The 13549-nt window shown below is 39.5% G+C and overlaps 1 protein-coding gene across 1 annotated transcript in view; it reads right to left on the reverse strand.

Annotated features, from left to right (window-relative positions):
• Positions 1-13549, reverse strand: part of MICAL3 (microtubule associated monooxygenase, calponin and LIM domain containing 3) — a 203546-nt gene that overhangs the window by 75980 nt on the left and 114017 nt on the right. Inside the window, exons 22-25 of the mRNA XM_081331790.1 lie at positions 10629-10736; positions 9401-9587; positions 6282-6370; positions 4752-4839 (exon numbers count right to left, since the gene is read on the reverse strand). Of these exons, the coding sequence (XP_081187916.1) occupies positions 4752-4839; positions 6282-6370; positions 9401-9587; positions 10629-10736 (472 nt within the window). The remainder of the gene's footprint in view (positions 1-4751; positions 4840-6281; positions 6371-9400; positions 9588-10628; positions 10737-13549) is intronic.

The raw sequence follows: 13549 nt of genomic DNA on the forward strand, positions 1-13549 counted from the left end.
GACATATAGGGTTTCCAAAGTAATTTGCTATATAAGGGAAACATTTTAGGAAGGATTAAAGGGTTTCTGAGATATGCAAAAGTGCTTTGCATATTCCAAATATTTACTAATTTAATGGTCAATTGGGTGAAATAGGTGCTACATTAATGAAAAACTGGTATCACTAATACAAAAATTGATGCTGGACAAGTAATGTTTCAAGTTGAGTTTTAGGCATGGTTAACTTCAAGTCAGCAACACAGGACATACAGAAGTCTATTTGTACTGTATGACAATGCAATATTGTACTATATGTAGCTTTATCTTCTGCTTAAAGTTGGCAATTGATTTAAGTAACAAAAACAGTCATTTACTCCTTGGTGAAAAGCTTAAATTAACCAAACCCAAGTTTGGTATACTGAATGATCTGCACACAAAAATCATGTAGAGTAGTAAAGAAAAACAACAAAAAATTAGTTTTAAATCAAGACCTCTTGGCTTTAAGAAAGGGATACAATTTTTAAAGATCATTTACTCTATTTTTGCATATAGTGCATGGAACATGTGTCATTGATTCCTTATTACAGCTATGTTGCTATAAAATACCATTATCAAATTTTAGCAGTGAGCTAAATTAATGATAATAATTGATTGGTGCTCTCAAGAGGGATACCGAAAGGATTTTCTTGGTATGTGGAAATATTGAATTTATCAGATCTGAACATCCCAATTTTGCAAAAAAAAAACAAACCCCATCCTGCTTAGGCTTGCCTTTATCCTTAGATGCTCTCTTAGTAATTCTTAGCTCCTTGGTTAGGACTTGAATTATTAATTTCCACCAGTCAGACTGTGAATCTAATAATTTATTAAACATATATGCCAGTTAATTATCAACAACTCTTAACTGCCTCTCAACAGAAACCCTCAATTCTATGTGTATGCACTGGATTAATCAATTTGTAGAAACTAAGTTTGATTAGTTTAAACCATGTGAGTTTAGGAACCATCTCTGATAATTTTGGAAAATTATGTGGAGTTTTGTTCTACAATAGACAGCTAAAACTAGAATCCTTTCAACCATTCAAGCAATCTATTCCAACCACCATTAGGAATTCAATCAAATCTCATTCAAGAATATCAAGAAGCAGAGACCCCACCCCCACCCCAATATGCAGTCTGTATGGAGCTTTATGAAATCTCTACTTAGAACATTGCACTCATTATGTGATTAAATATATATTCAGATCTTAATCCATGAATGTAAACATTAATTTCCTAGTGGCCCAAGTATCTTGGCCAGTGGGCTGGGTAGCCTTCTCTACTAGTGCTTTCCAGACTACTGAATTATACCTTCCATCATCATCAGCCAGAATAACTAATAACTGAAGTACTTGGAAACACGAGAGGTGGTGGTTTAATTAACCTTGGGAACACCAGTCTGAGAAAAATTAATTACCTGAACAGTATCTTAACTTCTTAATCCAAAGGGAATGAACTCCTGAATCTCCGTCTCAGAAGCAAGAATATTTGTTTAAAACAATAATGTAAATGTGCTTGTGGTGGTTTTTTTTATCATGGGAGATATCCTGGATTGTGCATGTAACAATTCAGGTTTTTCATGAAAAGAAAATTGCCATAGTTTCGTTACATCCATGAGACTGTTCCATGCCCCTGAAATATGCTTCCCTCAATCTGATGTTCTCCAGATGTGCTGGATCATGATTCATCCATACTGACTGGCAGTTTTACAACACTGATCTCCAAACTTGGAAACTTTAAGACTTGGGGACTTCAAGTCCTTCAACCGCCCTGAGTCCTTCGGGAAAGGGCGGTATATAAATCTAAATAAATAAATAAAATGAATAATTGCTGGCTGGGGAATTCTGGGAATTGAAGTCCATAAGTCTTAAGGTTGCCAATTTTTGAGAACTCTGTTCTCGAAGATAGAAGACACCAGTGTGGAAAGTTTGAACTAGACTTGGGACAATCGACATAATTTAGAACACTTTACAAACAGAATGAATAACATTTGTGTATTTAAAGATGCATATTAAAAAAATTAACACTCAGTGTAAAACAATTAAAAAAAATACAAAAGACAAGCAACTGTTACAGGAGATAACCACTGAAAAGCAAGGACTCTCATCTTCCCCCAACACAGTTTTAATTGACAACAGCAGCAACTGTATCATAGAGGTTAAAGTAAAGTGATTATTTGGCACAAGAGTCCCAGGAAAAAAAATAGTACAAAGACAGGTTTAATACAAGAACTGCAATAAGTATGTCGGAGTTCAAGTGCAAAAAGCACCAGTTATGACTTTCATTATTCTTGGACCAGCAGAGAGGACTGCAACCTTTGACAGTCAATTTCCAAAACATGTCTCCAGATAGCAGGAACATCAAAAGCAGATCACGGAAAACGATTTCAGGGGCCTTTGCAAATCAGAAGCAGCCATGAAGAGGAAATGTGGCCTGCTTTAATAGCTGTACTAAATGTATTTCTTTAAGTTCGGTGAATGAGATCTTTGATCTAGAATTATATTCTAATGACAATCACACAATCTGTAAAGTGTGCTAGGAAAACTATTAACAACTTACAGAACGTACCTATTTTATCTATTAAACTACAAGCCTGAATACAGTAAAATTCTCTTCTCTGCTATCCAAGTTAGCTAACAGATAAGGGAGAGTAGAGATTTAAAATTCCATAGTAACCAAGCAAACATTGAATGCTAATTTGCTTGAAACATGCAAACAGCAAAAGCAGCACACCACTCTCATGCCCTGGGCCAAGAGCTTGGAACGGACAACTGATCACAAACATAGATTGGTATGAGGTTTGTCCAGCATTTCTAATGCATCAGTAATCCCTCTGACACTTTTTCTTGGCAAATCAGGAATAATTTGCACACTTCAAAATGCCAATTTGCTTTAAAATTTCAGTTTCTCTCTTTGGCAGTTAAACGAATCTACTCTCTTTATTCTTGGTAGCAATTCAGAATCTGCACAAGACTTTGCAAGAACCTGTTTTTGGAAGCAAGCTAGGTCTGAAAAATCCAAAGATGTCAAGTCTGACCTAGATAAAATTCAACATTTCTTCAGCTCTGAGTCGTTGCTGGTATGCAATGATTTGAAATAACTTTTAACTATCAAGTCATAAAGCATTTATACCACAAACCACAGGATTAATCCATGCTTTAATTATTGCTATAATCAATTCAGTAGGATGCTTATAGTATTACCTCTATAATTCAAACATGTAAAAGCACACATGTTAACAAAATAGCTATTTGACCCCTGAAGTCACACTATAAATATATAAAGCACTATCTAGTTGCTTAGTGTAGCACATATATTAATTTCCTATACTTGTCACTCACTACTGAAAAACCACTCTACCTAGCAGACAATCATGAGATGCCAATCTTCTTTCCTGACCAGCAGGGAACAGGAATTAATAGGTAAGTAGCTTCTGAAGAATCCACACCAGGCATTAACTCAAATTAAACTAGGAAAAATAAATCAGAGGCTCCCTAGCATTATTAGAAATCTGGTTCATATGCAATCTGCTCCACTTGCAAATTACCTATTGTCCTATCAAATAACAAATTTAAATTAAACCTGCCCTTTCAATATTTGCCTGAACGACTAGATTTAAATTCTTTTTAAGGGATTCACTCAGTGACAGCCACTAAGCAATTACATTAACGGAAAGCCTCAGGCTCAAGTCATGCAATTACAATTTTTCATGCATTTAAAAAAGTCTTAATGTCTTTTAAATATTCATTCAAAGGCCAAACCATCCTGGCTTCATTTCCAAATATTGGTGAAAAACTAAATAGGCCCCTAGAACTAAATCCATTCTGATTTTCCTTCAGGTTGGTTTCCTTCCAGTTTGGTTACCAATGGTCCAAAAGAACAGCCTAGCCACCTGAATGTTTTTGGTACAAAATGCTTCCTTGATCAATTTCAAGGTCAAGTAGAATCCTCTCAATAGCACTTTGACTTGACAGCCCATTCCTGAAACCCCATGAGGAAAATCCCCCCATATTTAGTCAGAGGACATCAAAGCTTGTCAACCACAGAATCCACTAGAGTTAAAGGCTACAGGGTCCCCTTAGCTGTCAGAGAAATCATGGAGGATTACCAGTGAGGTTTTGATGTTTTGCTATTCAGATACCACATTAGTGAGAGTCAGGGGATACAGTAGTCAGAGTTTGGGTAAACACAGAAATTTAATTAATGAAGCCATATTCCAAGCCATTTCAAGCAACACTAACATCATAAATAATTCATCGGTTACCATTTCACAGATCAATTCTTTTGAAAAACTGGACCCACCACAAGGAAATGCTGAACTGGTTGTCTGTGTTTACCTGAACCAGATTCAAAACAATATTCTTAAAGATCGTTTTTGAGAGATTTGTCTCTAAAACTGCATGATACGTTGCTTCTTCTCCCCCCCCCACACACATATACATATTGGTCCCCAAGCTTCTCCCCAAACAAATCAAGGTTACAATGCTGTTATTAATACCCTAGTGCTGATAAAAACTCTCCCAGTATCTGCACAAGGATCTCCGACTGGACATAGAGAAAGGGGACTCCAAAAGCTACCAGCTGGCACATGAAAAAGGAGTCCAAAGGATTTTGGGCTACGTGGTACCCAATGGAGGAAACCGTGCCCTGCAGCAGCTGGCTTGCCTCCCTAACTCTGTCAAAGATGCAGAGCGAGTATCGCATCATCTTGCCAAACAAGGAAGCAGAGCTACCTGGAGTCTTCTCTGATGAGGCTGAGATGGAATTGGCACGCCCTGCACCGTCAGCTGCCATGCTGTCCTGTGCAGTCCCTTTGTTGTCCTGGAGAAAAGAAAGGTAAGGAAATAGACAACTTTAAATGTAGGTAAAGGAAGAGGCAAATGCAAATGAACAAGAAGCGACCCTGTTTTGCTTAAAAAGCTAAGCATGTTTGCAACAGTGAACTGCTGAGATCTTACTTAATCATAATCTGATTCGTTACAATGCTTTTAATTCCTTCAAAACAAAGACAGCTTTTCAGAACTGATAAACTGATTTTCAGCATATCCAGAGGACTAAACTGATCATACTGTAAGCTGCTGCTTGATCCAAAGATACCAGTGGTGGGGGAGGGACTCAAGAGCTTGACAGCAACCTATTTTTTAGAGGCTGCACCACCCTACAAACACATACAAGTCCATTTGATCCGTCTCCTCCCTCCCTCACTTATCCCTTGGCAAAGCCAATCCTCAACAGCTTGTGAATCAGACGGTGAATGGGTTAGCAAAGTCTACTGGCAAAATGTCAGCGGTGAAACCAGTCGTGAGCTGGAAGTTGGACCCCCTAAATACAATACATGCTTCCCTTCATTACTGATGCTCCCTGGATAACAGGTAAACACCATCACTTATTTCCTTATTTATTTAAATAATGCACATGACTGCCTATCTCACATAGTGATCCTAGGCAGCTCATAGCAGCTAACAAAAACAAGATAAAAACATAACAAGCCCTTTTCACCAGGTGCCAGGCCAATCACACTATTATGAACCCCATTCTAGCCCAATTTTGGGGAAAACAGCCAAGTCTTTGTCACCTTCCAGAAGGCTAAAAAGATGGGCGGCCCTTGAATCAGAGGTGGATACACACACACACACACACACCACACAATATACAGTGTGTGTGTGTTATATATATTGTGTGTACTACATATGTAAACAAACTAAAACATGGATTTATAAAGATGTGGATTTGGCCATTTGATGTTATGTTATCTAAAGTTTTAAATGCAAAGAAAGAATATAAAGTCAACTACAGAGATAAAAAGAACATGTTACTGTTTTAATTTATTCCTTCATCTCATATTGATCTCAAATTCTGGATTGGGGTCTTCCACATATTTTGGCTTGCAGTTTCCATAAATCCTTTCCGTGGCCCATTTTGCCTCACCTTTATGAAAGAGATAGCCCAAAACATTTGGACATACCCATTAACAGCCAGCACTGCAGATTTTGAATCAACTGATTGAAAAAAAAGTCCTCTTTTGTGAAATACTTGAACAGACGGAAATAATGCAAAGGAGAGTATTTTTATGGTTCTATATGATATTTTCAATTTTGACTACAGAGAAATATAATTTTACATCTACCAACACATTCTTGTCTGGTCTCTTCAGTTCTGCAAGGTTTAAAAATAAGTGAGACCCTCCCCTTGCAAGCAACTCAAAGTCATTTTTTAATACCAAGAAGCAACTCTTATTAAAATAAAATAAAACTACATCTTACCTTCCCTGACAATGGACCCACAGCTGGTCTCTTCCTCTGGGCATAACCTGAGAGCCTATAACAGTAGTGAGGTTTGCAGTAGAATTTTCCTATAGACAGATCAAGGAGGACAATAAGATAATAGGCGAACGCCACAGTTGTTTAACACTTGCAGTGCAGGAATTTGATTGTGTCGTCTCTACTTTGTCATGTCAGTTATGAAATTATATCCCCCAAGTCTGAATTTAACTTATTCCAGCTTCAAAAACAATCAATTTTTCTACGTTTCCCTGACATCTATTAACCAACACCCAGTTAGCCAGCCGAGCATCCCAGGGAAACTTGCCTGTTATCCCAAACAAAGCACTACTGTTAAGGGACAAAGGCTGTATCACATGAAAATCTGGCAGAAAAACTGCTAGAAAAATGAATGCAAAAACAGAAGGGCTGGGCATTAACTCCAAACAGGCTACTGCTTACAAAGAACTCTGGGAAACTTTGGAGGATTAAGAATGGGCAAAATGGTTGGAATGTGTCATGCCAAGGCAGGTGCTTTCCAACTATAAATTTTTAAATATTTGTCTTAAATATTCTAACAGCTAACAGATCTGCTACTGAAGTCAGAGGTACAAGAACCTCTGATGACCCACGAAACCTTCTGAAGAGTCTCTGAGGACACTGATGAAAAGTTACAACCTTAGACAAAGATCTTAAAAGTTGAGAAACTGGCCATTCCTCTCCTCGCTGAATATCTTTGTTAGCAACGTATGGGATTTCTAAAGCGAAATCTAATCAATATGTGGCTGCAAAGATCTATAGTCTCAGCACTGAAATAGTATTATCAACTGTAAAAATAAAATATAACCAGCCTTGCTAAATATTAAGCAACATTTTCCACAACAATAACATCAATTAGGAGTTGAACCATATATATTCTATCCCTTCTCTATTGGAGGAATTAGCCTCACTGAAAATCTGCAGCTGAGATTTAAATTACCTGTTGTGTCTCTAAAGCTAAAAGCCACCTTTCTATAAGAGACAGGAGTAACTGTGGTTCGTTGCAAATGCAACTGAGTAGTCTCACTTGGTGTTTTTGCAAAAGGCTAGTAAATCTTGTTGTTGTTAGTTGTGAAGTCGTCTCCGACCCATCGCGACCCCATGGACAACGTTCCTCCAGGCTTCCTGTCCTCTACCATCTTCTGGAGTCCATTTAAGCTCACGCCTACTGCTTCAGTGACTCCATCCAGCCACCTCATTCTCTGTCGTCCTTTTCTTCTATTGCCCTCAATCTTTCCCAGCATTAGGCTCTTCTCCAGTGAGTCCTTCCTTCTCATTAGGTGGCCAAAGTATTTGAGTTTTAGCTTCAGGATCTGGCCTTCTAAAGAGCAGTCAGGATTGATCTCCTCTAGGACTGACCGGTTTGATTGCCTTGCAGTCCAAGGGACTCGCAGGAATTGATTGATTGATTGATTGACCTTCCCCCCCCCCCACGCACACCAAACTTCTTTTGTTTCCCTGCATGCAGCAGCGGAGGATCGTGAAGTCAGGTAAGCAAAGACATGCAATTCCTGGGGGAAGCAAGGGTATCTGGGTGGTGGTGTGGCAAGCTCTCCAGCTCCATGGGGAAGGGGCAGCCAGCATGGGCACTGACAGCAGGACGACTGCTTGCTTCAGCACCCTCCCCTCCGAGGGTCTAGCACTCCACCTGCTGCTTTGGTCCTGGGCTGCCGCCTCCCTGCTCACCGTTCAGTCTGGCTGGGCCAGACCAGGAAGGTGGCCTCCCCAGATCCCCGGGGCAAAGGCCCCCCTCTCTGGCCAGAGGACTGTAAGCCTGGCCTCCCCCACCTTGGCACCCTTCCCGCCACCACCCAGCACAGCTGCCCCGGGCTGGCCTGACACAGAAAAGGCACGCACCCCGCCCACCCTGGTACTTCGTCCACCACCACGCTCTTGCCACCGTGTTGTGTCTCCACGCCATGCACAGGCCCCGCCCTACCCCTGCACGCTCACGGCCTGCTGGTAGCGGCAAAGACCTACCCGAAAGTAAGTCCTAGTGCTTATTTCAGAGCCCAAAAGAAAGTAAGACTGGGTGTTACTTTCAGAGAAGCACGGTAGTTCAGCATCTATTGTCTACAAAAGCATTTTCTGGTTTTTATTTCAATTTACAATCTACAGGAACATTAAAAGATGTACATTCAAAATAGCTAAATTGTATCCTAATATGCTAAGATAATGCTTCCTACATTTTGCAGTAATTCAACCCACTAAAATAATAATTGAACTTGTGAATTCCTCCCTCCATGCATAAAACTAATAATTTCATTGGGATTAGGGCTGGGAAAGAAACAAATCTACTACTTTAATAGCTAAATTTTAATCTATATATCACCGTTGTCAAAGAATCTATCCATTCCCTGTAGCTTCTGCAGGTAAAGCAAAAATGCTGCTAAAATTTACTTCCACTTTAACTGAAACACCCCCACCCAATTCACTGACCTAAGCAAAGTGGTTTATAAACCCCAGAATGATTTTTAATGGTATTCTGACTTGTCTTTGCAAATCTAATCAGATTTTTTTTTGAAATTATGATCTCATATAGGTTCCTTGTTAACCCTGTTGTTAAGATCATAAATTAAGGTTGTGACTTCTGTAGTTAAAAGTCATGGACTGACTGTCAGTCAGGGAGTTCCTCTAGGCTGCTTGTGACCCCTGCAGTTAAGGTTGTGGACTAATATCAAGGACCTCCATGCTAATTTTTCTATTAGTCCTTGAGACTCATTGGAAAACTTTTGAGTCTGACACTTTTTTAACCGCTTTATAAGGCTGTTTTTAAGGGGTGGGGGGAGAGAATTGAAAGGAAATTACCTTGAGCTCCTGAAGAAGCAGGATATCAATCAATCAATCAATCAATCAATCAAATTAATTAAAATAATTCTAATTCAGCCAAGTTTCAGATATTGCCATTTACCAACAGTTCTGTTTTTGCACCTCAAGTCTTTTTAGATTATCCTAAAATGACCTAAGCAACATGCAATGGCCTCCTTACTGTCCTCTAAGGACATATCCTGAGGTGTATTTCTGTAGACGTTGCAGCCCCAGAAGACAAAGGCAAATTCAACTTCAAAAACAATTTCACTTACCGTCCACCAAATCATAGGCATAGGATGACAAGCGCAGTGTGGTGGCGCAGTATTCACATTTAAAGCAGCTGCGGTGGAAGAATTTGCCTTCAGCGCTGAGCCTCTCCATCACGTAGACCCGCTTGTGGCAGAAGTAACAGACATCACTGCCTCCAACATTGGGGGGGAATTCTTTTTTTAATGAACCCTAAAGCGACAGAAGCAAGGAAAGCATTATAAGCTTGTTTTCAATCCATTGATGCCCTTCATTTTCTCTTGGGTTGTCTTGAAATTTTCTACAGAGGATGCTCCAGAGAATGCCCGAAACAGGGCAACTTACAAATAAATCAAAGATTCCTGAGACAGTGAGAAAAGGTTGTCAAGTGCTACAGGTAATCCAGAAGATGTAGCACTTAACTACCTGAAGTATACAAGCCCATGGCATGTGAATGGATTAGAGGCTATATAAATAATTCATACCGTCTCGTTGACCTTCACCTCCCATCTCTAAATGAGGAAATCATTATTTCTTTTGTAAGGTTATTATGAAATAGATACTTGTGGTATAGAAATTACAAGGGTAACAAACCTCCTCATTTTATCAAGGCAAGAGTTTCAACCTGTCTATATGATATCAAGTGGCGTCCGCATATATAATCCTAAAGAACTCATCTTTTATTCATAGGAGTCTTTATAAGAATGAGGAACAGAAACAGGTATGTCTGACTACCTGTCCCGAAGATGCTTTTCAAAAGGCTTTCTTGGTTTTGCTTTGAACTTAAGTCTTTCTTGGGGTTTTTTTTTCCTTGAAGACGTTTCGCTTCTCATCCAAGAAGCGTCTTCAGTTCTGACTGAATGGTGGGGAATGAAAGGATTTATATTTTTGCAATCATCTGGTCATTAGCACTCTGAAGGCTGATCCATTGAGAGAGGGTAATTCAATTTTAACACAGATGGCCTCTTTGATCCTTCTTTCAAACTAATGGTCCTCTCTGTCCAGAATGTGGACTTTGCTATCTTCAAAAGAATGGGGGGGGGGAAACAAGGAAGTCCAGTTGCTTTTTTGAAAAGCAGGTTTGGGACAACCATGACTTGGATGATTGAGAATCTCTACAGATGTCTGACTACCTCAGATAAAGCACCAAGGGAGGGGGGAATATTTTATTATGAGATGAAGAAAGAGAAGCTAATTTAAAATATAACACTCACAAACACACATTGCTTTCTGCAAGTCATTCTCTTCTCTTACCAGTTCCTTTTTGTCTAGAAGGGTTTTAGGCTGGTCTTTCCTTTGAAGCTGATTGGCTATCTGCTCAGCCAATGAGCTCACGCCTCCTGTATACATCTTTATATACTTCTACCAGGTGAAAATAATTGGGGAGAGGGAAGGCAATGGACGGAAAGAGAAACAATATAAATTGTGTTGAAACCAACGAAAGGAAAAAAAATGATAAAAAAGGGTGCAGAAACGAAACAAACCATGCCAAGGCAGTGGACCACGCAAGTGGGTGTGATACCAGCAAAACAGGTGACAGACAGCAGCAACCAGTGGTATAAGCAACACAAAATGTAACCACTCACAGTCCATAACCAATTCCACATGGATTCTCAGGAGACACTAACTCATTTGTCAGAAAACACCTCAGCAAATGGGAAGAAGTTCAAAGACCAAAGTTTCTCCAGCACCCTATTTCTCCAATACGCTGTATTTATCTCTACACTGCAAACCAGGCATGGCTCTTAAGACAGGTCTAGAGATTCTAGCAGTAATTTGGCCCTGCTGACGCACAAGGCAAGAGAATAAGAGTAAACTCCCAATTCAGCAAGAGACCTGTACTGTACGTGCTCAAAGTGAGACAATCCAAATTTAAAAAAAACCACCCATGGAATATTGGACAGTTAAAAACTTCCTTCCATTACCACCTCTTTGCTAAATCTAAACTAATCTTCCCATCTGAAAGATACATGTGTTTTAAAAAAAAGTCATGTTGCTATTTCAGGCATATACAGTATACAGAAAGAATGTTATTCGCAGCAATATCCAAGTATTTGGATATTATATGGATTTATGACATCCAAAAACATAAGCTTAGGAACTGTATATTCTGAATAAAGGATACTTTGGAAGAAAAACAAAATGAGAGCAAGAAAGAGACGCTTAATATGAAAATTGCTGATATGAGCTTATAGCCCAAGAAGAAGAGGGTTCTAAAAGCAAACTATAAATCAAACTGCACTACAGAAAAAAAAAACAGGCAGAATTACCGTTCAGAACTATATTGGAAGAGGAAAGCTTTTGTCTGACAAGTCACACAAAATATATTCTGCCAACACCTCCCTGGGAAACGAAAAACAGACTGATGTTGGATGACGTCTCTTCAAGAAAAACAAGTTTGAAAAAACACTCAGAAACAAAGTAGAGCCATCCAGCAGTTCAGTTGTTTCAAAAACAAAGAACGTTCCAACTACTATACATTAATTTCCTTTGCACAGAAGAACACAGGCTAGGACCTGCAAGCTTTCCCTTTTGCCTTCTTGAGTGCCAGGCACCTGAAGGCAATAGAAAAGTTATGATAGCTTACCCTTCTCCAACCCTAACGTTGGGCGGATATGCAGAAGTACACTTCCATCTTGCCCAACTACCAAAACTGGAGAGGTCTGTAAAAGCTGGTGTGACTACAATGCCATTCCTGAAGATGAGAGCAACATCAACCTAGACCACAGGTTTGCAACCCGCGGCTCCGGAGCCACATGTGGCTCTTTCAGCTGTCTCCTGCGGCTCCCAGTCCTCTGCCGTGTGCAGTCCAAAAAAAAATGTGGGACTAAAAAAGTTCAACCAATCAATTCAAATATGCAGGGTAGGTGCATATCTCGCCTTGGCTCCACTCTTCAGTCAAACCCTGTTCTGCGCATGCACGCATGTACACGCATGCGCACAAATTTTTTGCAGCTCCCAGTTTTTCCTTTTGTGAGAGAACCGATTCCGAGTGGCTCTTTCACTGTTTCAGGTTGCTGACCCCTGACCTAGACACATGTAGCTAGAAGATTAAAAGGCCTGCCAACTGTTTTGCCCCGCTCCAACCCCTAAATTGATGCCCATTGGTCAGTAAGAGCTAGTCTATTGCAGTAGTTAAAGTGCTGGAGTAGAAACTGGGGGGATCGTGAATTCTAGTCCTTCCGTGGACATGAAAGACAACTGAGCAGTTTTAGGGCTGTCCCTCTCTCTCAGCCCAATCCATCACGCAGGGTTAGTGTTGGGGAAATGGGAGACAGAAACATTAGGTACACTGCCTAGAGTTGTACAAGAAAGGGAAATAAATCTAATAATTATTTTATTTATTTTATTAAATTTGTACGCTGCCCATCTCACCGTGATAAATAAACTAGGGGGACCGAGGTTTCTACAAATATTTTTCAGTTTCTTTGGATTCATTTGGTCTCTTTTTTAAGAACCACTGAAGCTCACGAAATTCGAAGTTGGCAGTGATGACTGTGAAGAAATTGTTTAATCTATCCCCAACTCTACTGCCAATCATCTGTGAAATAATCCTAGCACTAGGACAAAGAAAAATCCCCATAATGGGCAAACCTATGTAAGCCTATCCTGTGTTCACAGAAAATAGCTTACAGTATGATGTTCTTTAACTAAAACCCACAAGCTAGTCTCAACTTTGCATGGAAAGCTCTACAATGCTCACTTTGAGTTGGGATATCAAAACTGTACACATTGTTCAGAGAAGGAGAGTCCACAGATTTACATAAAATTATTACAAATCCTGGCTGATTACTTAATAATCTGTAATTCTTAAGTTGCCTTTTATTGTGACTGCAAAGTTTTACTTAAGAATACAACACCCAACCTTTTTTTTGCTGGAGAAATCACAGAGTTTGGACTTCATTTATGTATGCTATACATAAAGTTGGGATTCTTGCCTTAACATACCGTAAATCTCCTATAAATTTTGGAGTTTATTTATTATATTGCCTATTCATCTAATTTGAAGTTCTTCACAATTTGCTTTGCTTTTCACCCTGCCCAGTATTTCAGGAGCATATACAAGTCTGGCTAATCTACAGATAATCATCCCACCTTGCAATCAACATCCATGAAGTAATAATTGTTTTGAAGATAATGTTGCTACTTCCTGTTTCTGTATGAATGAAGCAAGC

The sequence above is a fragment of the Vipera berus genome (assembly GCF_964194415.1).
Source record: "Vipera berus genome assembly, chromosome: 6".
Classification (NCBI taxonomy): domain Eukaryota; kingdom Metazoa; phylum Chordata; class Lepidosauria; order Squamata; family Viperidae; genus Vipera; species Vipera berus.